The following is a 24,462-nucleotide window of genomic DNA, read 5'->3' as shown; positions in this document are numbered from 1 at the left end:
ACTGGCTTCTCCAGATCATCCTCTGCGGGTAGGGTGAAATTTGACTTCAGCTCAGTCCAAAGATCATTTTTCTGCATATCATTGACATAAGACACCTCAGGGTCTTCTGTAGCCGGCTTAAACCATTGCTGGATGCTTATCGGGGTCTTGTCCCTAACCAGAACCCCGCACTGAGCAACAAATGCGCTCTTTGTCCAGAGGGGTTCAACCGGTTGGCCGTCGGGCGCGATTGCTATGATCTCTAACTTTTCATCCGAGCTCAACTTTTTCTTCGGGCCTCGTCTCTTTACGGAAGTTGTGCTCGATCCGAAGGGCTAGAAAAAAGAACAAAGACTTAATTAATATGTGTACATACCAAAACAATGAATGCATCAATCAGCTAGTCAGCACAGGCTTAACTAATATATATACCTGGCCGGACTCGGTTCGGTCACCGGAGCCATCATCACGGTCTCCTTCTTGCACCGGCATTGGGTCACCGGAGCCGTCCTCATGTTCTTCTTCTTGCACCAGCATTAGGTCACCGTAGCCAGCTTGTTCACCCTCTCCTTCCAGACCATCGGTGTTGTTGAGAAACAACGAGACGGCATCACTTCCTTCTGCGATTATGTCCCTCAACAATGCTTCTTTTGCTTCGTCTCGGGCGGTGTCCATAGTTTCTACAAATATTTACAACATGGCAATTATTATTCAAACATGACAGATGGATATATTAGTGCCAAACGTAGAACTAGCTACCTAATCATAGCAAGCTATCGGGAGGGGGTATATATCGACAACAACGACACTACATCTATGTCCCTCGACGACCCTCGTTCCCGATAAAAAAAAGAGGAAGAAGAAGAAAAAAAAGAGGAGAAGAAAGAATAGAGGAGTTCTTCTCCTCTATTCTTTCTTCTCCTCTTTTTTTTCTTCTTCTTCTTCTTTTTTGATCCTCTTCTTCCTCTCATGTTCGAGAGGATCGCCGAGGGTTTGGGAGGTTGCGTAGTGTCAAAGGATTCAACAAAACCATGTCTTCATCATTAGGAAAAAGTAACATGTGCATGATGGTACGAAGCTCTTCAAAGTTGTTCTGGAACGGAGTCCCAGATAGGATAATTCGCTTTTTGGTACAAAGTTCAGCAAGAGCCTTCCGAATATCGCTATTTGGAAGGCCTTTTCTGAATTCGTACCAAAAGGCGGATTATTCTATCCGGGACTCCATTCCAGAACAACTTTGCAGAACTTCGTACCAACATGCCCTGATTACTTCCAGCTAATGATGAAGGCATGGATTTCTTCAATACTTTGACACTAGGAAACCTCTCTCGACCCCTCGGCGATCCTCGACCCCTTGAACCCTCGACGACCCTGGAACCCTCGACCCCCAGACGACCCTGCTGGAACCCTCGACCCTCGACCCTATAGAACCCTCGAACCCTCGACCCTGAAACCCTCGACCCTTGACCCCTTAACGACCCTCGACCCTCTACCCTAGTTCCCGACCCTCGACCCCTCGGCGATGCTCGACACCCTCGTTCCCGATAAAAATTAAGAAGAAGAAGAAGGAGAAGAAGAAGAAGAAGAAGAAGAAAATAGAGGAGAAGAAGAAAGGAATGGCTAGAGGAGAAGATCGAAGAAAAAAAAGAAGAAAAAAAAGAGGAGAAGAAGAAAGGAATAGTGGAGAAGAAGAGAAAATAGAATATGTTCTATTTTCTCTTCTTCTCCACTATTCCTTTCTTCTTCTCCTCTTCTTTTTCTTCTTTTTTCTTCTTCTTATTTATTTCTCCTCTTCTTTTCCTCTCCTCTTCTTCTTTCTTTCCTCTTCTTATTTTCTTCTTTCCTATCCTTCTTTTTCTAAAATTGTAACTTTTGCATATATAAAACTTTTCTAAAATTGTAACTTTCTATATAAAACTTTCCTATCGGGAGGGGGAGAAGATCGAAGAAAAAAAAGAAGAAAAAAAGAGGAGAAGAAGAAAGGAATAGAGGAGAAGAAGAAAAAATAGAAAAAAAATTCTATTTTTTCTTCTTCTCCTCAATTCCTTTCTTCTTCTCCTCTTCCTTTTCTTCCTCTCCTCTTCTTCTCCTTTTTCCTCTTCTTATTTTCCTTTTCCCTCTCCTAAATATATAAAACTTTTCTAAAAATGAAAGTAACCTAAAATGTACTAAATCAGACAACATATATAGATAATCCTTTTCTAAATATTTAAACCTAACTTTTGCATATATGAACATATATACACAAAGAACATAAAAACATATATACATTTTTATAAAAAAGAAAAATACAAAATACAAACATATATATGAAAAAAAATCTGAAAAGAAGCAATATACACAATACATATATGCATAATATACACAAAGAGGCAATATACACAAGCATATATAATATATAAAAAAACAGGGGAGGGGCGCCGGCCGGACCAACGGGCAGGGCGACGGCGACGGTGACGGGCAGGCCGCGACGACGGTGACGGGCGGGGCGGGGCGATGGCGACGGGCGGGGCGGGGCGACGACGACGGGGCGGGGCAGGGCGACGGCGACGGCAGGACAGGGGCGACGGCGCGGGGGAGGCCGGCGACGCGGCGCACGGGGCGACGGGCAGGGGGCTGGAGATGGCGCACGCAGCGACGAGGAGGAGGCCGGCGACAGCGCAAGCAGCGACGGGGACAAGGCCTACGGCGGCGCGGGGCGACGGCGACGGGGAGCGGGCGACGACGGGCTCGATCGGGGCGGCGACGATGACGACGAACGGCCTTGGGGCGTCGGGGGCGAATGGGAGCGGTTGGCGAAATTTTCACAAGTGCTACCTTATATACCCAGAGCAATGGTCCCGGTTCGTGGCACGAACCGTGACCAATGCCCCCCTTTGGTCCCGGTTGGTGCCACGAAACGGGACCAAAGGCCAATTTTCAGCAGTCCAAAAGGGCGGGAAGCGGCGGCCTTTGGTCCCGGTTGGTGGCACCAACCGGGACTAAAGGGGGGCATTGGTCCCGGTTGGTGCCACGAACCGTGACCAATAACCCCTTTAGTCCCGGTTGGTGCCACCAACCGGGACCAATGGCCTTGTGCTGCCCCGCACCCAAAAGTTTAGTCCCACATCGCTAGCTGAAGGGCGCCGGCACTTGTTTATAAGCGCGGGTGTGCCTCCCCATTCGAGCTCCTCTCTAATGTAGGCTTTCGGGCCTAAACTTGCTACTGCCTGTGGGCCTATTGGGCCTTCTGCGGGCCTGAATCCTGGCCCATGTAGGGTTTCTAGTCGTATTCAGGCCATGGAGGCCCAGTAGGTGGCATTTTTTTTGGTTTTTTCTTTTTTATTTCTACATTTTTTTTGGTTTTTTATTTTTTTATTTCTACTTAAAACTAAATACTTACAGTTTTTTAGTGATTTCTTTTTGCTTTTAGGTCACAAAAATTATAAACTTTCTGTTAGTGCCATTAGTTTTAAATTTTGAATAGTTTAAATTTGAATTTTTAAAAATTTGTGTGAATCACTAGTTTATGAATAACTTTACTATAAAAATAGAATTTTTTTTCTATTTATTTTTTATTTATACTTACAACTAAATACTTCTAGTTTTCTAGTGATTTCTTTTTGATTTTAGGTCACAAAAATTATAAACTTTCTGTTAGTGCCATTAGTTTTAAAATTTTGAATAGTTTAAATTTGTATTTTTTAAAAATTTTGTGAATCACTAGTTTATGAATAACTTTACTATAAAAATAGAATTTTTTTTCTTTTTTGCTATTTATTTTTTATTTATACTTACAATTAAATACTTATAGTTTGATTTTAGGTCACAAAAATTATATTCTTTTTGCTATTGAAGAATATTATAGTTTTATTTTAGTTGATCATAACATAATATTTTAATTGATTGTTTTTGTTTTCATAAAAGTTTAGTAGTTCATTCTGTTTGCTATTAATTCATTCTTTGAGCTAAATGACTCTGAAATTGGAAAGCATTTAAAAATGAACTCTGAAAAGGTTGAAAGTTGGCATGGTATCATCATTTCATCCACAAAGCATGTTCCAAAAAGTAGAGAGGGTTACGACAAAAACATGATGCACTTCGTGTACAAAATGGACAATTACTTTCGAAGTATCAAAGTTTTGGACAATAACTGCGCCACATCATTGGCTAGGACGAATGGTTCGTCTGTGTACCCAAGATTGTTTAGATCCACTATTGTCATACCGTACTGTGGGTCTATCTGTACCCCGCCTCCTGACATATTGATCCATTTTCCTCAACACATAAAACCTTGAACCATAATACATGAAAGCATTTCAAATGAACTCTGAAAAAGTTGAAAGTTGGGATGGTATCATAATTTCACCCACATAGCATGTGCATGTACAAAACAGACAATGGTAGCATGTTCGTCTGTTACAAATTTGGCATGGTATCATCATAATAGTTGCGGGAGAAAGTCTTCACTTTTTCTTCGCTTGTGTCATTTGCTTATTGCGCCGTAACCATGGATAATCTTCATTGTTTATCAGGATGCTTGGGTCAACCTTGACATTGAAGGGAGGAATTTCATGAAACTTTTCATAATCTTCAGACATGTCTGTCTTGCCGTCCACTCCCAGGATGTCCCTTTTTCCTGAAAGAACTATGTGGCGCTTTGGCTCATCGTATGATGTATTCGCTTCCTTATCTTTTCTTTTTCTCGGTTTGGTAGACATGTCCTTCACATAGATAACCTGTGCCACATCATTGGCTAGGACGAACGGTTCGTCAGTGTACCCAAGATTTTTCAGACCCACTGTTGTCATTTCGTACTGTGGGTCTACCTGTACCCCGCCGCCTAACAGATTGACCCATTTTTACTTAAACAAAGGGACCTTAAAATTAGGTCCGTAGTCAAGTTCCCATATGTCCACTATGTAACCATAATATGTATCCTTTCCGCTCTCGGTTGCTGCATCAAAGCGGACACCGCTGTTTTGGTTGGTGCTCTTTTGATCTTGGGCGATCGTGTAAAATGTATTCCCATTTATCTCGTATCCTTTGTAAGTCAATACAGTCAAAGATGGTCCCCTGGACAACAAGTACAACTCATCACAAACAGTGTTGTCACCTCTGAGACGTGTTTCCAACCAACTGCTGAAAGTCCTGATGTGTTCACATGTAATCCAGTCGTCGCACTGCTCCGGGTGTTTGGAGCGCAGACTGTTCTTGTGTTCATCGACATACGGGGTCACAAAGGTAGAGTTCTGTAGAACTGTGTAGTGTGCTTGAGACCAAGAATATCCGTCCCTGCATATTATTGAGTCTCTTCCAAGAGTGCCTTTTCCAGTCAGTCTCCCCTCATACCGCGATTTAGGGAGACCTATCTTGTTAAGGCCAGGAATGAAGTCAACACAAAACCCGATAACATCCTCTGTTTGATGGCCCATGGAGATGCTTCCTTCTGGCCTAGCGCGGTTACGGACATATTTCTTTAGGACTCCCATGAACCTCTCAAAGGGGAACATATTGTGTAGAAATACGGGCCCCAGGATGACAATCTCCTTGACTAGATGAACTAGGACGTGCGTCATGATATTGAAGAAGGATGGTGGGAACACCAGCTCGAAACTGACAAGACATTGCGCCACATCACTCCTTAGCCTTGGTACGATTTCTGGATCAATCACCTTCTGAGAGATTGCATTGAGGAATGCACATAGCTTCACAATGGCTAATCGGACGTTTTCCGGTAGAAGCCCCCTCAATGCAACCGGAAGCAGTTGCGTCATAATCACGTGGCGGTCATGAGACTTTAGGTTCTGAAACTTTTTCTCTGGCATATTTATTATTCCCTTTATATTCGACGAGAAGCCAGTCGTGACATTCATACTGAGCAGGCATTCAAAGAAGATTTCTTTCTCTTCTTTCGTAAGAGCGTAGCTGGCAGGACCTTTATACTGCTTCGGAGGCATGCCATCTTTTTCGTGCAAACGTTGCAGGTCCTCCCGTGCCTCAGGTGTATCTTTTGTCTTCCCATACACGCCCAAGAAGCCTAGCAGGTTCACGCAAAGGTTCTTCGTCACGTGCATCACGTCGATTGAGGAGCGGACCTCTAGGTCTTTCCAGTAGGGTAGGTCCCAAAATATAGATTTCTTCTTCCACATAGGTGCGTGTCCCTCAACGTCATTCGGAACAGCTAGTCCACCGGGACCCTTTCGAAAGATTACGTAGTGTAAATCATTGACCATAGCAAGCACGTGATCACCGGTGCGCATGGCGGGCTTCTTCCGGTGATCTGCCTCGCCTTTGAAATGCTTGCCTTTCTTTCGACATTGATGGTTGGTCGGAAGAAATCGACGATGGCCCAGGTACACATTCTTCCTGCATTTGTCCAGGTATATACTTTCAGTGTCATCTAAACAGTGCGTGCATGCGTGGTATCCTTTGTTTGTCTGTCCTGAAAGGTTACTGAGAGCGGGCCAATCGTTGATGGTCACGAACATCAACGCCTTAAGGTTAAATTCCTCCTGTCTGTGCTCATCCCACGTACGTACACCGTTAACATTCCAAAGCTGTAAAAGTTCTTCAACTAATGGCCTTAGGTACACATCAATGTCGTTGCCGGATTGCTTAGGGCCTTGGATGAGAACTGGCATCATAATGAACTTCCGCTTCATGCACATCCAAGGAGGAAGGTTATACATACATAGAGTCACGGGCCAGGTGCTGTGATTGCTCCTCTGCTCCCCGAAAGGATTAATGCCATCCGTGCTTAAAGCAAACCACACATTCCTTGGGTCCTTTGCAAACTCATCCCAGTACTTTCTCTCGATTTTTCTCCACCGCGACCCGTCAGCGGGTGCTCTCAACTTCCCATCTTTCTTTTCGGTTCTCACTGTGCCATCGCATCAACTTGGCATGCTCTTCGTTTTTGAACAGACGTTTCAACCGTGGTATTATAGGAGCATACCACATCACCTTCGCAGGAACCCTCTTCCTGGGGGGCTCACCGTCAACATCACCAGGGTCATCTCGTCTGATCTTATACCGCAATGCACCGCATACCGGGCATGCGTTCAGATCCTTGTATGCACCGCGGTAGAGGATGCAGTCATTAGGGCATGCATGTATCTTCTCCACCTCCAATCCTAGAGGGCATACGACCTTCTTTGCTGCGTATGTACTGTCGGGCAATTCGTTATCCTTTGGAAGCTTCTTCTTCAATATTTTCAGTAGCTTCTCAAATCCTTTGTTAGCCACAACATTCTCTGCCTTCCACTGCAGCAATTCCAGTACGGTACCGAGCTTTGTGTTGCCATCTTCGCAATTGGGGTATAACCCTTTTTTGTCATCTTCTAACATGCGATCGAACTTCAGCTTCTCCTTTTGACTAATGCATTGCGTCCTTGCATCGACAATGACCCGGCGGAGATCATCATCATCGGGCACATCGTCTGGTTCCTCTTGATCTTCAGCAGCTTCACCCGTGGCAGTATCATTGGGCACATCGTCTGGTTCCTCTTGATCTTCACCAGCTCCCCCCGTTGCAGCATCACCGTATTCAGGGGGCACATAGTTGTCATCGTACTCTTCTTCTTCGCCGTCTTCCATCATAACCCCTATTTCTCCGTGCCTCGTCCAAACATTATAGTGTGGCATGAAACCCTTGTAAAGCAGGTGGGAGTGAAGGATTTTCCGGTTAGAGTAAGACCGTGTATTCCCGCATTCAGTGCATGGAAAACACATAAAACCATTCTGCTTGTTTGCCTTAGCCGCATCGAGAAACTCATGCACGCCCTTAATGTACTCGCGGGTGTGTCTGTCACTGTACATCCATTGCCGGTTCATCTGCGTGCATTATATATAATTAAGTGTCCAAATTAATAGAAGTTCATCATCACATTAAAACCAAAGTGCATACATAGTTCTCATCTAACAACATATAGCTCTCCAGAGCATCTAATTAATTAAACCATACATTGAAACTATATAAAACTTTTCAATGCGAAAACAAATGCGATCATAATCGCAACCAAGGTAACAATTGATCCAACGGCATAATGATACCAAGCCTCGGTATGAATGGCATATTTTCTAATCTTTCTAATCTTCAAGCGCATTGCATCCATCTTGATCTTGTGATCATCGACGACATCCGCAACATGCAACTCCAATATCATCTTCTCCTCCTCAATTTTTTTTTATTTTTTCCTTCAACAAATTGTTTTCTTCTTCAACTTAATTTAACCTCTCGACAATAGGGTCGGTTGGCATTTCCGATTCACATACATCCTAGATAAATAAAATCTATGTCATGTTGGTCGGCATAATTTTCATAAACAATAAATGAACCAATAGTTATAAAGATAATATACATACCACATCCGAATCATAGACAGGACGAGGGCCGACGGGGGCGGATACCAAAACCATCGCACTATATAAGATGCAATAATAAATGTAAGAAAATGATACAAGTATCTATCTAAACATACAAGTAAGAATATTTTTCCTTTCAGAAAGAAGATAAGAACAAGAGGCTCACCACGGTGGTGTCGGTGATGAGATCGGCGCGGGTGATCGACGGCGGTGAAGATGGGGACGGGGCGTGACGGACCGCTAAATCTAGACAAATCTCGAGGAAAATGGAGCTTCGAGGTCGAGCTTCGAGAGGAGAAAGCTTAAGTAGTGTGGCTCGGGCATTCCATCGAACACCTCATGTGCATAGGAGGTGAGCTAGAGCACCACAAAGCCCTCTCCCCCTCAGCCAGAAAAAACAGAGCACTGTGCTCTGCTCTTGCGTGAGGGGGTATATATAGGCACCTCATTGGTCCCGGTTGGTGACATGAGCCGGGACTAAAGGGGAGCCTTTGGTCCCGGTTCAAGCCACCAACCGGGACCAATAGTGGTGGGCCAGGAGCGAGGCCCATTGGTCCCGGTTCATCCCACCAATCGGGACCAAAAGGTTCAGATGAACCGGGACCAATGGCCCACGTGGCCCGGCCGCCCCCCTGGACTCACGAACCGGGACCAATGCCTACATTGGTCCCGGTTCTAGACTGAACCGGGACTAATGGGCTGACCCGGCCTGGACCATAGCCCTGTTTTCTACTAGTGTGTAGTCGTCGCTAGGTGATCTACCGACCTGGTTGTAATTTTTGCAACCTTCGGTGTTCTTTGTACTGACATGATAGACGATGAATTAATTACCAATTAAGAAAAATGGTCTTCTTATAGCAAGTAGTATAATAGGATGACATAGGCAGGCTATAAGGAATAGAATAATATATCTATGCTTAGTTGGAGGAAAGAGAAGAGAAAAGAGAAGAGAAACGGGCTCTTGGAGATATAGCTGCATCGTGGGTGTTACACATGGACACTCGAAAAAGCCAAGTGTCACATGGCAAAACATGTTGAGTGTTCATAGTCAGACTCTATGTATGTAGCCATATTGATGAACCTTGTTAACTCTCTGTCGTTCCTCGTGTGAGTGCTAGGTCCTTGAATGATCGATGATGTGTCTTGTATTATTCTAATAGGTGAGAATCGCTGAGAGAGAAAGATTGACATGACATAGAAGGAGGGTTCCAGCCATAGAGCACGGCAGTAAGGCCACACATTTCATCGATGGTAGTGTGTAGAGCTGCAACGATGGAGGGGCAATGGATTAACCACATCTCCGGTAATGGAAACATGCTAATCTACCTATATCCATCATAAAATATTAAAGATCGGATCCCGTCAATTAAAGCAAGTACAATAAAACTGAGTCAGCGGGCTATAAGAAATAAACTAATATATTTCTGCTTAGTTGGAGGAAAGAAAAGAGAAGAGAGAAGGTAAACAGGCTCTTCACAACTCTAGCACATGCTCTAGACACTTTGTAAGAATGAAAGATGGGCCACATAATAAAAAAATAATACACTCTTTAATCTAATATTATACATGTTGGCTATAAGATGGACTGTATATGACATGACACTGGCCTATAGCCAGCAGCTGGCTATACTATTAACCATACTCAAGATCGCCTGCTAGTTAAGATGGTAGCTGGAGAATCGAATACGAAGTCCTAAGCCTGGGGTAGGTCAACTCTCGGCGTTTGCGTCGCCATAACGATCCCAAATATAGCAATAGCATACTCCAAGTGTGTTCCTGTCTGTATATTACAGTAGGTGGTCTAATTTCTGAACTTCGAGGACGCGTTAAACCCTAGGTCGCAGCTAGCTGTATTACTAGCTTTAAACCCTAGGAGTAGTATGCAATTAATCTAGGTCAACACTCTCCTTCGCCGTCTACCATAAGATTACTCACCTGGTGGCTATAGCTACGGGCTAAGCTGGAGCCTTTCTCAAACTGCATCACCGACGATGGACGACGAAGAACGACGTCAGATAGGCGGTCAGAGCTCGGCTCCATCTTCCGCATATCAAGCTCATGTGATTCTACGAGTACCAGTGTTAATGTAATGCATGAACCTTACGGTTAGGGGAGTCACTACTTAAGCAAAAACATTACATCATTTTCTGTTGGTAATTACAGTAAACACATGCCTTACGTACGGTAAGTGTACTTGCTGTACGTATCTTGTTTTTCTCCATATATCCGCGGTGTTCATGATTCATAATGGTCAAGTGGCATTCATTAAGTGCAATGTCAAAGGATTCCCTGTGAACCACGGCTTCCAGTTCATGCGTGCGTATCGAGTAAAGGCAAGTCGCGTTCTTTCATGTGGTGGAGAGAAAATAATTACAGTAGTTAATCTGTCTGTCAGGAGATGGAATCTCAATCAAGCGTCAGTATACGTATCTTCTGACCCTTCTACAGCTGACCAGTTCTCACCAATTAATTACCGATTAAAGAAAGATATGCACAGATTTGCATGATCGATGAATGCAGTGGGAGTGCAATCAACGATGCATGCTACTGTGATTAGTGAACTTCTCATGGGATCACTCATTCAGTTCACAACCCAAAGCTCGCGCGCCTTCTGCGTGTAAGATCCAATACTCATCATCCATGCATCACCCATGCACCGGTTCCACTACTATATAAACCCACGCAGCCCTCTCTTCTTTCAACACCCAATCCATCTCACACTACACCGAGCTCACTCACAATGGCTACTAGCACTAAGCTTGTAGCTCTTGGCTTTGTTGTTCTCGTGAGCATTGGGTTCACCAATGCTTCGAGGATGCTCGCTAGCTCTTCCAGTTCTGGAGGTGGAAGCGGGGGAGGCGGAGGCGGCTCGTCGAATGGGACTGGGAGTGGATGGGGCCATGGGGCCGGAGGAGGTGGTGGCTTGGGATATGGCGAGAGTGGTGGAGATGCCAATAACAAGTATAACTTTGCCAAGGGAGCTGGTGGAGGAGGGGGGAATGGTGCTGGCGGTGGTTCTCAAGGCGGATCCGGATCTGGTTCCGGCTCTGGCGGTGGCAACGGTGTTGGTTCGAGTGGCTCGGCGTCAGCCCCTAGTGGCAGTGGGTACGCCAATGCTGATGGTCAGGGTGGGGGTGGGGGTGCAGGTGGTGGTGCAAATGGGTCAAGCGGATCTGGAGTTGGAAGTGGTGCTGGCAAAGGAGAAGCTGAGAGTGGCATAGCAACTGCCCCGGCTGTAGCTCCTTCTGCTGGTGGTGTCAGCTACTCTGATGCTGGAGGTGCTGGCACTGGCGGTGGTGGTGGCGACGGTGGAAGTGGAGGTGGTAATGGTGCTGGAGGTGGACAGGCCGCCAGCGATGACACTACTGGAGGCAATGCCAGTGGAAGTGGCAGCGGCAACGGTGGTGGCCAAGGTGGAGGTGTAGCTCAAGGTCCAAGCATGGGAGTTGGTTCTGGCTCTGGCATTGGGGGCGGACAGACTGGTAGCACTGGTTCCTATGGTCAAGGCTATGCCACCGGAACCGGTGCTGGAACGGGTGGCGGCGGTGGTGGCAGCAACAATGGTGGGTTCGGCAATGGTGGAGGTAGCGGATCCGGATCCGGCAGTGCCGGATACCCCTAAATTTCCTTTTCGAACAAGCTAGAATCGGAGCCCATCACACATTTCCAATCTCTTCATTTCACTATTCCACATCATTTGTGTTTCGTAGAGTTTTCACTAGGCGCCTCCTAATAAAGGGCTCCATGATTCCAGTGGATGTACTAAGTAGCAATCTACTAACATGTACTGCCTACGTTCCTAAATATAAGTTGTTTTAATCATTTCAAATAGACTACTACATAAGGATGTATGGAGACATATTTTAAAATATAGATTCATTCATTTTGCTTCGTATGTAGTCACTTGTTGAAATCCTTAAAATGACTTATATTTGGGAACGGAGGGAGTAATCGCTACCTACGAATACGTTATGTTATGATTTCTGATATGTTTCGTTGTCAATGTGAGTGCTTGGTTACTCCTTCCGTACCAATATGCCTAGCTAAGGTTGTTCTAATAAGAAAGCAAGAAAGCTAATGGTTGTTCTGGTTGCCTCTAATTTCCTTCTCTGTTTGGGATGGTGGCTGGTTTGGCTAGCGTGGAGTACTTGGCAGTTTTTATGAGAAACGTAAGAAGAAAAAAAGAGGACAAATTGCACAATTACAGCGACCCAAAGCACAAAGCACTGGTAGCCCGTGTTAGGTTAATCTTGGTGATAGATTATTTCATGTTTTTCAAGTCATGCATATGGTAGTAGCTGCGGCAATGTGCATACATAGAGACGCTTTCATGTGTGTTAATGCAAGCTAGTATTTTGTGTGTAGGTCAGTGTGTTTAGCCGAGTCAAATGCATGCATAGTTTGTTAGTCACGTCACATAGGCCATGGAGATATTCCAGGTAGCTAGCTGGGCGTGCGTGACGGAGAGTGGCCGCATGGAGTTTGTTAGTGGGTGAGTTAGTTGGTTAGTGGATCAAGTCGTGTGGTGCATGACATGAGAACCGGGCAGGTAGCTGCCTTTGCTACGTGTGGGTCACTGTACTGAGTATTTAAGTTGGACTGATGAATGAGAAAAGTGGAGCCGTGAGGGCTCATGTAAAGATGTAGCGACGGTGTGCCATCAACGGAGTGCCTTTGCAAAGCCATTAGATTTCTCTTGTTGCTTGTGTGTGTATGTGTTTCTCTTGAGTGTTTTCCATCCGTGTGCTCGTGAGCGAAACAAAGAGAGAAGAGAGGGTTGAGAGGAGGAAGAAGAAGCGGTGCTGCATGGAGGCGGCGCCAACAGCCCGTTGACAATAATTTAGGCATGCATGTAGGCTCGACGACCTTGCAAAGATCTATATCTGGTTGTTTTTATATATGGCCTTGATCCAGGTTGTTTATGGATGACCCACGAGCTCGTACTCTTATGTTTCTCTCTTAATTTTATTTAATGCCATGTCAAGTCAGCAAAACATGAGTGTTTTTTTTTCCTGAGAGAGTAGACGGAGGGAGTAGTTGACATTGCAATATTGTATGTGGCTACACTATGATGCACCACCGCGGATGATGTATGTCCTAGTCAAATCTGTTCCCTCTTTTCCATAACTTTTGTCGTGGTTATAGTTTGAATTATAGAACGGCAGGAGTATTTAACAAAGTCAGGTTTACAAAAACGGCCAGGTTTAAGTTGACCAAATGAAGTCATTATATGTCATTGCATGTTGTGTAACAAAATTTGTCATAGCATGAGCTTGTGCGACAAATATTTATGGAAAAAATAAACAGAAAAGGCCGTGGTGCTACAAAATTTCCCTTTTTGTTTTATTATTACAGGCCGTCCAAATATGTGGATGCTTATTGTGCATCGTACTCCCTCCTCTCTAGTTTCTTAGACCCATATAAAAATTGGAAAAAAAATCCTGTTTTGAAAGCCTGATTGTTTTGGAAATATGCAAATCTAGCTTCCATACAGTAAATCTGTCTAATTTTGGTTCACAACGTGGAATCAAGTAAATACATGAGCGACATGCATGTAGCATGAAAATTTTGTAGCGTTCAAAGTCGTCTTTACCGCGCACATTTTTCAGTTTCATATACTTGCGGGTATGTGTGTATATGGGCGCAGAGATGTGTCTCCGTTCTAGGAAGGCCGGTCATGGCAAATTTTTAAGAAGAGAAGGCCAACACCATATATTATAGTCATCCGACCCTTACAAGGCCATCATTAAAAACTAGAAAATAACACACACAGTCGTTTGGTACAACGACGTTGTTTTTCTCTTGCACTTGTCGGCCGCGCGCTGTGGGCAAGCCCGACATCCCTCTGAATCTTTGGACACTCTCGGAGCTAGGATAAGAGTGTCGTTGTTGACGTAGTTCTAGAAAGTCGCCGGTTGGAGACAAAGATGTTGGCGACGACGCACTGGTGAGCAGATCTAGCTATAGAGTATAATTATTGAGGCCTCTCACTAGCTCTCCAAGAAAGCCAAAACTCGTTATGCTTCGGCGGACGGAGAAGTAGACAAGAAACCAAAAAACACGAATCGTCGCTGTCCACACTACCAAACAACACCATCAAAGACCACCCATGAAGCTAAGACCAATATGGAAAAGCGGGGCCAAATGGCACTGCTCGGTGTAGGAGGTTTGCCAAGGGTCTTTGGTAGAGCACTCGGCAAAGAGGATATGCCAAGTGGCCCATGGGTAACACTTGGCAAACTATGAGACACGTGGCAGACCCTAGGAATCCGTAGCAAAACTGCTTGTTGAGCACCGGTACCCGGCAAAGAGGATATGCCAAGCAGCTCGTGCTTGACACTTGGCAAACTACGAGATACATGGTAGCCCATAGGAATCCCTGACAGAATTGTTTGTCATGCACCGGTGCTCGGCAAACATATATGTCGAGTATTACCTCGGAAAAGCCTGGTGTCACATGGCAAAACATGTGGTGCACTGTTTTTGTCCAGCATTCCTGACAGACTCTCGACAAAGGTAGGTACCATGTGGCACCATCGTTTTCGTCAGCCGGTCGTCGGTAAGCTTTATGTTCCCGAGCATCCCCATGTTGCACTCGGCAAAGCCTTTGACGAGTACGCGACAAACAGCACTCGGCATACGCTGCTTTGCCGGGCAGGGGTATGTTGAACGGTCTTTGCCAAGTACTTTTCGGGTTCCCCCGAGTATTTTGGTACTCGGCATAGAATTGTTTTCTTGTAGTGCATATACATATACGCTCTACTTGTATATGAAGATGTATACACACATATACACCATATTAATTAATTTTATGAAGGGAGAGAAGAGGGTATTTAAACCGATAATTATAACACTCATGTCTAGTAACCATTGCGCTAGATGACATATAATTGGAATTATCTTCGTAAATTACATGGATCACTTTAATATTTAAAATATTCTTACATTCACTCACCTCGCTTGTGTGCAATAACATGAAGATCTAAACTTTTAAAGATCGATGTAAGATGCTGGAGGGGCAATGTATTAACATGCTAATGAAAATCATTAAACTAATTCTCATGAAGTTCCAGGTAACTTTAATCTCACGGGATCCGGTCGGTGCTGGTCTTAAATGGGTCTATTTGGGTCCAGTCTACGTTCGTCCGTTCATGTGGTGTTAGGTTGGATCTTTCCGATATAAGTTTCTCTCCATCGTCGAGGGTTGCTATTCTAGTGCGTTGGTCTTTTGAGGACTTAACACGACAATTTCCCGACTGCCCGCTAAAACAAGGTTTGTCCGACTCTGATAAGGGAGGGGCGATAATGACGACGCCATTTGGCTCGCTCTAGGGTGTGTAATCGTCGCTAGGTGATCTATCAACCTGATTATAATTTTTGTAACCTCCGGTGTTCTTTGCACTGACATAATAGATGATGAATTAATTATCAATTAAGAAATATGGCCTTCTTAGGAACAATGGCTTTGCTAGTAATTAGGATCTCGCATGCTGGTGGATAATCGAATACAAAATCGTAAGCCTATGGTAGGTCAACTCTCGGTGAGATAGCATATTCCAAGTGTGTTCCTGTCTGTATATTACAGTACTACGTGGTCTAATTTCTGAACTTCGAGGACGCGTTAGAGTGTTATAAACCCTAGGTCGCCGCTGTTAGCTTTAAATCCTACGAGTAGTATGCAATTAATCTAAGTCAGCACTCTCCTTCGCCGCCTACCAGAAGATTAACTCTACTCGTCTAGTGGCTATAGCGTGGGGCTAGCTGGAGCCTTTCTCAAACTGCATGCACCGACGGCGAAAACCGACGTCGGACGGTCAGAGCACAGCTCCATCTTCCGCATGCCAAGTTCATGTGCTTGTAGGAAGTAAGATGTAGGAGTACTGGTGTTATGGTAATGCATGCACCTTACGGTTTAGGCGAGTCACTGTTTCATTAAGTTGTTACTCACTATTTAAACAAAAGTACAAAACCATACAATACATCATTTTCTGTTGGTACTAATTAACAGTAAGACAATGCATTAGGAACGGTATACGTACTGTATGTATCTTGTTCTTCTTGTTATATAGATCCGCGGCGTTCATGATTGATAATGGTCAAGTGGCATGCATAACTGCAATGTCAAAGGATTCCCTGTGATCTACATCTCCTTAGACCGATCTTTGGGATCCACGGGTTCCAGTTCATGCATGGGTCACTGTGCAATCGATCTGAGGTCATAATATCGATCAAGGGAAGTCACGTTCTTTCACGTGGCGGAGGGACAAATCTCGAGGCAAGATATCAATCTGTATCTGTGATCCGATCCTTTCGCCTATGCACATGGTGCTGCCAATACACCGGTGCTTAGATGAGGTGTTAAACACATTAAATAGCTTAGCAACTATACTCTCCAATGCATATAAGTGCTTAGCTTCTTGTAGCTAAGCTCTCTCTTCGGACTAGCCACGGTAGGGAGTAACTTAGGGCCTGTTTGGTTTCAATAAGTCACCCGACTCTTAAAACCAGTGACTTATAAGTCACGTCTGTTTGGTTGTCACCTGACTTATAAGTCACCTGAGCACATCTTCCCACCTTGTTTTTTCATGTAAAGGTGGTGGGAATCATGCAAAAGAGGGTGACTTATAAGTTTTAAGTTGGGGTGGAGCAACTTATGACTTATAAGTTGGGTGACTTATTTGGAACCAAACAGGGCCTTAGAGTAGTAACATGCATATGTTACTAGTCTATGTTACTACCTCTGTAGTGGAGAGTAACATATGCGTGATGTCATGCAATATTTCATTATTAGGTTGTAGACTCATCTTGTCTTGATATGTGTGATGTTACTCATACTATGAGGCTAGTTATAGTGGAGAGTAACTTAGACGAGTAACATGCATATGTTACTAGTCTATGTTACTACATTCATAGTGGATAGGGTCATAGATGTGTTAATATAGATGTCTTCATTTATTACTTTGTAGAATCATTTTGCATTGGGAAGCATTATGTGATGGTAACATATTATGTTACTCTATTTGCCTCTCTCGTCATTAACTACTTGTCACATCATCATTCTTGCTTATATGGCATCTATGTTACTATCTATGTTAGTCCCACTATAACCAGCCGAGTAACTAGCTATGTTACCACATGCCTTTCTTTCTCCACTATTTACTTGCCACATCATCTATTTTGCTTAGACATATGTGATGTTACCATCTATGTTACTCTCACTATGGGTAGTCTTAGACTAACTACAACGGGGAGTAATTTAGATTAGTAACATGCATATATTACTACCTCCAGTTTGGAGTAACATATGTGTGGTGTCATGCAACACTTCATTTATTAATTATTATGTTATAGACACATCTTGTCTTGATATGTGTGATGTTACTCATAAATGAGTAACTAGCTATGTTACTACCTCCGTCCTGATTTATTAGGCCTCTTCGTATTTTGGGTCAAGCTTTGACCATCTATAATAGACTACTAAAAATATGATATAAAAGATTTATATTGTTGGATTTGTATTTGGAAGAGCTTTCCGACAATATAATTTTTGTGACATATAATTTATATTTTGTTAGTTAAATTTTTAAGTCAAACTTTAGCCCAAAATAAGAGGGGTCTAATAAACCTGGACGAAGGGAGTACCACATGCCTCTCTTTTTCTTCATTAGTTACTTGCCACATCATCTATTTTGTCTAGATATGTGTGATGTTACCATCTATATTATTCCCACTGTGGGTTGTCTTAATGATTTAGCAACTAAAGTTCTTCATGCATTGGTGATCTTCTTTCAATTAAATGTTTTACTTAGGTTCACGCGCTTGGCATTGTTTTTTTATGGATCATCACACTCATCTCTCTCCTCTTAATTAACTTGTCACATCATTTTTCCCCATCTATATGGTAGGCTTAGCACCTGTACAAGGCGGAGCATTCGGAGGGACCTAAGTATAGGGTTTGAACTTTATGATTCAACACATAAGAACCAATCTAAATGAAAATAACTGACACGAAAAAAATCGCAACACAGACGTTTTCTAAAGGTTTTTCTAAAACTTAAGGGTTTTAGGCAACCCAAAACTAGATTACGGGTGTTTTCCCAGAAAGCACATCATCAGTATCGATCAAAACAATACCATCATGGTTCTTAAATTACAGGTGGTCGTATCAAGAGAAGAATTAATTAATCTGTCTGTCAGGAGATGGAATCCCAATCCTCAACCAAGCGTCAGTACGTATCTTCAGTCCCTTCGACAGCTGACCAGTTCTCATCAATTAATTAGAGATTAAAGAAAGATATGTAGAGATTTGCTTGATCGATGCATTCAGTGCAGTCAACGGTGTGCATGCATGCTACGGTGCGCGCCTTCTGCGTGTAAGATCCAATACTAAGCAGCAAACACGCATGCACTGCTTCCACTACTATATATACCCACGAAACCCTCTCTTCTTTCAACACCCAACTCATCTCACACTCCACCGAGTTCTCGGTCACAATTCACAATGGCTACTAGCACTAAGCTTGTAGCTCTTGGCTTTGTTGTCCTCGTGAGCATTGGGTTCACCAATGCTTCGAGGATGCTGGCTAGCTCAAGTGCTGGAGGTGGAGGCGGGGGAAGCGGCGGCGGTGGCAGCTTGCCGGGTGAGAGTGGGAGTGGATGGGGGCATGGGGCCGGAGGAGGTGGTGGCTTGGGGTATGGAGAGAGTGGTGGAGATTCCGATCACAAGTATAACTTTGCCAAGGGACTTGGTGGAGGAGGGGGGCACGGTGCTGGCGGTGGTTCTCAAGGTGGATCCGGATCCGGTTCCGGCTCTGGCGGTGGCAACGCTGTTGGTTCGAGTGGCTCGGCGTCAGCCCCTAGTGGCAATGGGTACGCCAATGCTGATGGTCAAGGTGGGGGCGGTGGTGGAGGTGGTGGCGCAGATGGGTCGAGCGGATCTGGAGCCGGAAAGGGTGTTGGCAAAGGATATGGTGAGAGTGGCATAGCCACCGCACCGGCTCCTTCTGCTGGTGGTGTGAGCTACTCTGATGCTGGCGGTGGTGGTAACGGTGGTGGTGGCGGTGACGGTGGAAATGGAGGTGGTAATGGCGCTGGAGCTGGACAGGCTGCCAGCGATGACACTTCTGGAGGCAATGCCAGCGGAGGAGGTAGCGGCAACGGTGGTGGCCAAGGTGGAGGCGTAGCTCAAGGTCCAAGTATGGGAGTTGGTTCTGGCTCTGGCATTGGAGGCGGACAGACAGGTAGCACTGGCTCCTATGGTCAAGGCTATGCCACTGGAACCGGTGCTGGAACAGGTGGCGGTGGCGGCGGCAGCAACAATGGTGGGTCCGGCGGCGGTGGAGGTAGCGGATCCGGATCTGGCAGTGGAGGATACCCCTAAATTTCCTCTTCGAACAACCTAGAATCGGAGCCCAGCACGCATTTTTTAGTCTCTTCATTCCACTATTTCACATCATTTGTTTTTCTCCTCATTCATAGTAGGGTTTTTACTAGGCGCCTCCTAATAAAGGGGCTACATGATTCTAGTTGAAGTACTAAGTAGTTAGTGGAGCAATCTACTATGATGTAACGGCGACCTACGTGTATCTTATGTTATGTTTTCTTATATGTTTCATTCTTAGTCCGAGTGCTTGCTTACTCCTTCGAAGCAATATGCCTAGCTGACGGTTGTTCTAAAACAAGTTAATGGTAGTTCTGGCCTTTTTTTTTTGCGGGAGTAGATCTGGACTTCTGGTTGCCTCTAATTCCCTTCTCTGTAGGGGATGGCGGCTGGTTTGGCTAGCATGGAGTGCGTGGCAGTTTTATGAGAAAGGAAAATGGAAAAAATGACATATTAGACTAATACAGAGACCCAAGCCTAAAGCATTACTAGTAATCTGCTGTCAATAATTCAGGCTAATACTACTAGGCTTGCCTGTAGAATGACCTTGCAAAGATCTATTTGGTCATTTGCCATACACACTGCCTTGGTTCAGGTTGTTTATGGATTTACCGGACTATGGGCTCATGGGGGCAATTTACTTTCGACATGTCGCTTTGTCGCTACATAAAAAAAATGAGGCCGAGTATGAAACATATTCAGCGAAGCCCGATTTAACCTGGGCGAAGTATAAGTCGAGTGTTACACTCGGCATATGGCCCGGCTTCATTTATTCCAGCTTAGGCCTTGTAAGCTGAGTGTCAATTCACGGGCGGTCGGCTTATATATAAGTCAGGGTTAAAAACGTGGCTCTCGGCGAAAAAAGCAGTATGATGGCCAACAGCCAACAACGATGGTGCCACGTGGCACATCTGTAACCCGAGAGGGAGGCCTAAGCCATGTTTTTACACTCAACTTACGAGGAAATACACGGCAACAAGTGATTTTTCTATAGTGTATTATGTTTCTCTCTCAATCTCTACTATTAAAAGGAGCAACCAATTGGGGGTACTCCACCTCTTGTTGGGTGTCCAAGCAGACATTGTTTCTATATGGGCTTGCCCTAGCACACATCGGATGGTTTTTTCTTCGGCTTTTCGTTGGTTTCATGATTTCTGCGGTTTTTATGTTTTTTGGGTTTTTTATTATCATTTTTTGGAGTTTTTGTTTTCGTGTTTTTTTGTTTCTTCATTTTTCCCGTGTCTGCCAGAAGCAGAAAAGTCACATTAGTGCTTCGCGTGAAGCATGGTTATGTTTCCGCGTGAAGCGTTGTTGTGCTTCTAACGTGAAACCATAATTGTGCTTTCTTAAAGAAAAAAATAAACCCCACGGCTTGAAGCACTTCTTTTAAAAGTAAAGTAAGATTGTGCTTCTATGAAAAAGTGAAGCACGGGTGTGATTTTGTGAGCGTGAGACAATTCAGTCAATATTATGCATGGGCGTTAGAGCAATGAGGGAACATTTCCCTAGTACGAGAGTACCTTTTGAGACAAGGTACTCTGGTTTTTCTCAAAAAACCCTATGTTTACTTTATGCAATGGGGGAGCGGTATCCGAAACTGGAAAAGCATGTTGTCCATGATGGGTAAGTGTGGGGTGAACCAAATTCTCATTGATTCAAGAGTTTCTACCAATTCCCATGCCCTTTAATTTTTCTTATACAGTTTTTAGTATTTCTCTCGGTTTCTGGTATTTTGTCTTCGCCTTTTTCTATTACTAATTTCTGGTTTTTTCAATTTTCCTTTCTTGGTCTCCACTTTTCTGTTTTCTTTTTTTTCCTGGTTTTTTATTTCTGGTTTTTTCAGACTCTGATTTTTTGGTTTACACTTTTTGTTTTCTGGTTTCCTTTTGATTTTATAATTTTTCCTTGTTTCTAATCTGTTTGGGTTTCGTTATGAAGCACACTTGTGCTACTCGCATGCAAAAACACAATTGTACTTCCCAAAAAACTAAAACACATTTTCCTGGTTTCATTGAGTACTTTGAACCGTTGTTTAGTACAATTTTCGAAGCATGGCTAAGTACAGTTTTGGAGGACAGGAAAGAAGTTCGTCAAAATCTATCAACATGGGATCTAGTTTTAAAAATCTTGATGTGAGAAACACAAGGTGAAAATGGTTCATGATTTGGACGAGATAAATCATTTTGGAAAACAAATTTAAGAAGAAGAAAAACACAAATAGACAACTTCCCATCCTCCACACGTGGAGTGAGGAAACCCAACAAAACTCTGTGGTTGCGACAAGTGGCATGCATACGATGCACCACTTGTCACCACCTAATTAAGGAGGTGTGTGTGTGACCTTTGCAAAGGATGGCCCTACTTAGTGATTTTGTTTAAGGGGAGTTGGTGTTTGTACGTCACCAAATGTGGTTTGGTCCTCCTTCCCTCTTGGTTTGGATTAGCGTAAACTAATTCGATGCTTTCTTTTCCTTGTCCTACTGGAAACCATGTTCGACATTAACTCAATGAAATCTTAAGAAAATCATGTCCTACATTAACTCAATCAAATCAAATAAAAATTTAAATAAAACCTCAACTAAATGAAAAAATTCCTTGCCTTACCCTAACCATACCTAAATCAAATCAAATGTTACCAAAACCTCACTAAATCAAAACCTTACCTGCCTTCCGCTACCCATACTCAAATCAAATCAAATCTTATCAAAATCTAGAATATGGTGGGTGTAATGTATATGTCGGACACAAATGATGTTGAACAACTAGAATATGCATACTATTACAGGGGAGTTGGTGTTTGTATGTCATCAAATGTGGTTTCATCGCCCCCTCCCCTTGGTTTAGAATAATCTGAACCAAATTGGTGTTTTCCTTTCCTTGTCCAATTGGAAACCATGTTCTGCATTAAGGTCAATCACATCTTACCAAAATCATGTCATGCTTACCTCAAGCAAATAAAAAAATCTTACCAAAACCGCAACTAAACCCAGACTTACTTGCCTTGCCCTTCCATACAAAAAAATCAAATCTTACCAAAACATCCACTAAATGAAAACTTTCGTTGTCTCCCCCTACCCATATTGAAATCAAATCTTATCAAACTCTAGAATACTATCGTGTAATGTATATGCCGAGCATGATTGATGTTGAACCACTAGAATATGTATCTCCCCATTACAACGCATGGGCAATCACCTAGTTTTACTTAATGCTCATGTAAGTAGTACATCTAGTTGGCACTGCACCACCGTGAAGAGTTTAAGTCATGATTATTTGACCGATCAGTAAGAAAATAACATCAGATTTGTTCAACAAGGTCGGGCTACAGAGATGGCCAGTTTGAAGCTTTTACCAAATGAAGTCAATATATGTTATAACATGTGCGAGAAAATTTTTCATAGCATGTGCATGTGCGGCAAATATTTATCGGAAAGGAAATAGAAAAGGTTGTGGTGCTACAAAATTTCCCTTCTTGTTTTCTATCACAGGTTGTCCAAATGTCTCGATGCTTATTGTGCATCGATGCTCCCCGGTTTGTTAGACCCATATTGTTTTTGAAAATGTGCAAATCTAGCTTAAGTAGAACAAAATTTTCTAATTTTCGTTATCAATTTGAAATCAAGAAACAACTTTTCTTTCCTCTCTCACAAGAAAAGGATTTCCTCCTCCTCCCATCGGCGGCGCCGCCGGTCCGCCTCATCTTCAATGGCCTTTGGGCATGGAGGTGCAGAGGACCTCGGCCCCCACCGATGGGAGGGACACTGTTCTCGGAGGTTCAACATCTTGGTTGGGGATATGTAGCGGCGGCGATGTCCCTTAGTGGGAATAATGTCTCCCACATTCTATCCCTATCCTGGAGGTGCGTCTAGCTTCATTGGAGGGATTGTGGAGGTGTGTCTTCGTCGGATCTTGCGGGATTCGGTCGGTGTTTGTCTTCGCTGGATCTATTTGGATCCAGTCTTCGTTCGTCTTCATTTGGTCGTTTACATGTTTCGTCCTTCCAATCTACAAGTTTCCTCATTAGCGATGGTTGCTGCTCTAGTGCGCTGGTCCTATGGGGCCCTAGCATGACAACTTCCCTACTGTCTACTACAACAAGGTTTTCCTGGCTCCGGCGAGGGAGGGGCGATGTCGGTGGCATGTCTTCGGCTTGCTCTAGTGCTTGTAGTCATCGATAGGTGGTTTCATGGACCTGGTTGTAATTTTTATTACCTCTAGTGTTCTTTGCACTGTCATGATTGAGAATGAATAGATAGGAAGTTTTCTCACAAAAATACCTTGAAATCAAGAAAATACATGAGGATCCCACATGTAACATTAATATGTTGTCTAACACTTAATAAAGTTATCCTTAGTTATTATGATTTTTAATGTGGAACTAATAAACTAGAAAAGAGATATGTCAGTTCGGAAAACCATTAGTACCCTCGGTAGGGTGGCGAACACAAACGAAAGTACCAGAGGGTAGGTCGCACAAGGGGGTTACCCAGGTTCGTGCCCTTGAATTGAGGTAATACCCTACAATATGCTTCTGATTTGTATTCATGGTGTAGCATCTCGCACGAGGGGGTTATAGTGTAGATGTGCATTTTACTAACGAGAGATGTGTTTATGTTATAGATGGGAATGGCTAGCCCAGCTGATATAGACAATAGGGGCTAGGGTTTACATGTGGATCTATCTGAGCTCATACCACCACCATCTTGGCTTGCACACCAAGATGATCTAGAGCTTTATCCAGGCCTCTGAGTTCCCTC

At 43.8% G+C, this 24,462-nt stretch overlaps 2 protein-coding genes across 2 annotated transcripts; both read left to right on the top strand.

Annotated features, from left to right (window-relative positions):
* The first annotated feature begins 11,020 nt into the window (after nt 1-11,020).
* Nucleotides 11,021-12,147, top strand: LOC125541171 (glycine-rich cell wall structural protein 2-like). The gene has a single exon (XM_048704636.1). The coding sequence runs from the start codon at nt 11,066-11,068 to the stop codon at nt 11,945-11,947; it is 882 nt and encodes a 293-aa protein (XP_048560593.1). The 5' UTR covers nt 11,021-11,065; the 3' UTR covers nt 11,948-12,147.
* Nucleotides 12,148-18,760: 6,613 nt separating this feature from the next.
* LOC125541170 (putative glycine-rich cell wall structural protein 1) lies at nt 18,761-19,945 on the top strand. Its single transcript, XM_048704634.1, has one exon. The coding sequence runs from the start codon at nt 18,827-18,829 to the stop codon at nt 19,703-19,705; it is 879 nt and encodes a 292-aa protein (XP_048560591.1). The 5' UTR covers nt 18,761-18,826; the 3' UTR covers nt 19,706-19,945.
* Nucleotides 19,946-24,462: the final 4,517 nt, after the last annotated feature.

This window comes from Triticum urartu, chromosome 2, assembly GCF_003073215.2.
Source record: "Triticum urartu cultivar G1812 chromosome 2, Tu2.1, whole genome shotgun sequence".
Lineage (NCBI taxonomy): Eukaryota > Viridiplantae > Streptophyta > Magnoliopsida > Poales > Poaceae > Triticum > Triticum urartu.
This window is presented reverse-complemented; position numbering and strand designations above follow the sequence as displayed.

Excerpts from the sequence above, each read along its gene's own strand:
- LOC125541171 (XM_048704636.1), top strand. The coding sequence starts at position 11,066 with ATGGCTACTAGCACTAAGCTTGTAGCTCTTGGCTTTGTTGTTCTCGTG.
- LOC125541170 (XM_048704634.1), top strand. The coding sequence starts at position 18,827 with ATGGCTACTAGCACTAAGCTTGTAGCTCTTGGCTTTGTTGTCCTCGTG.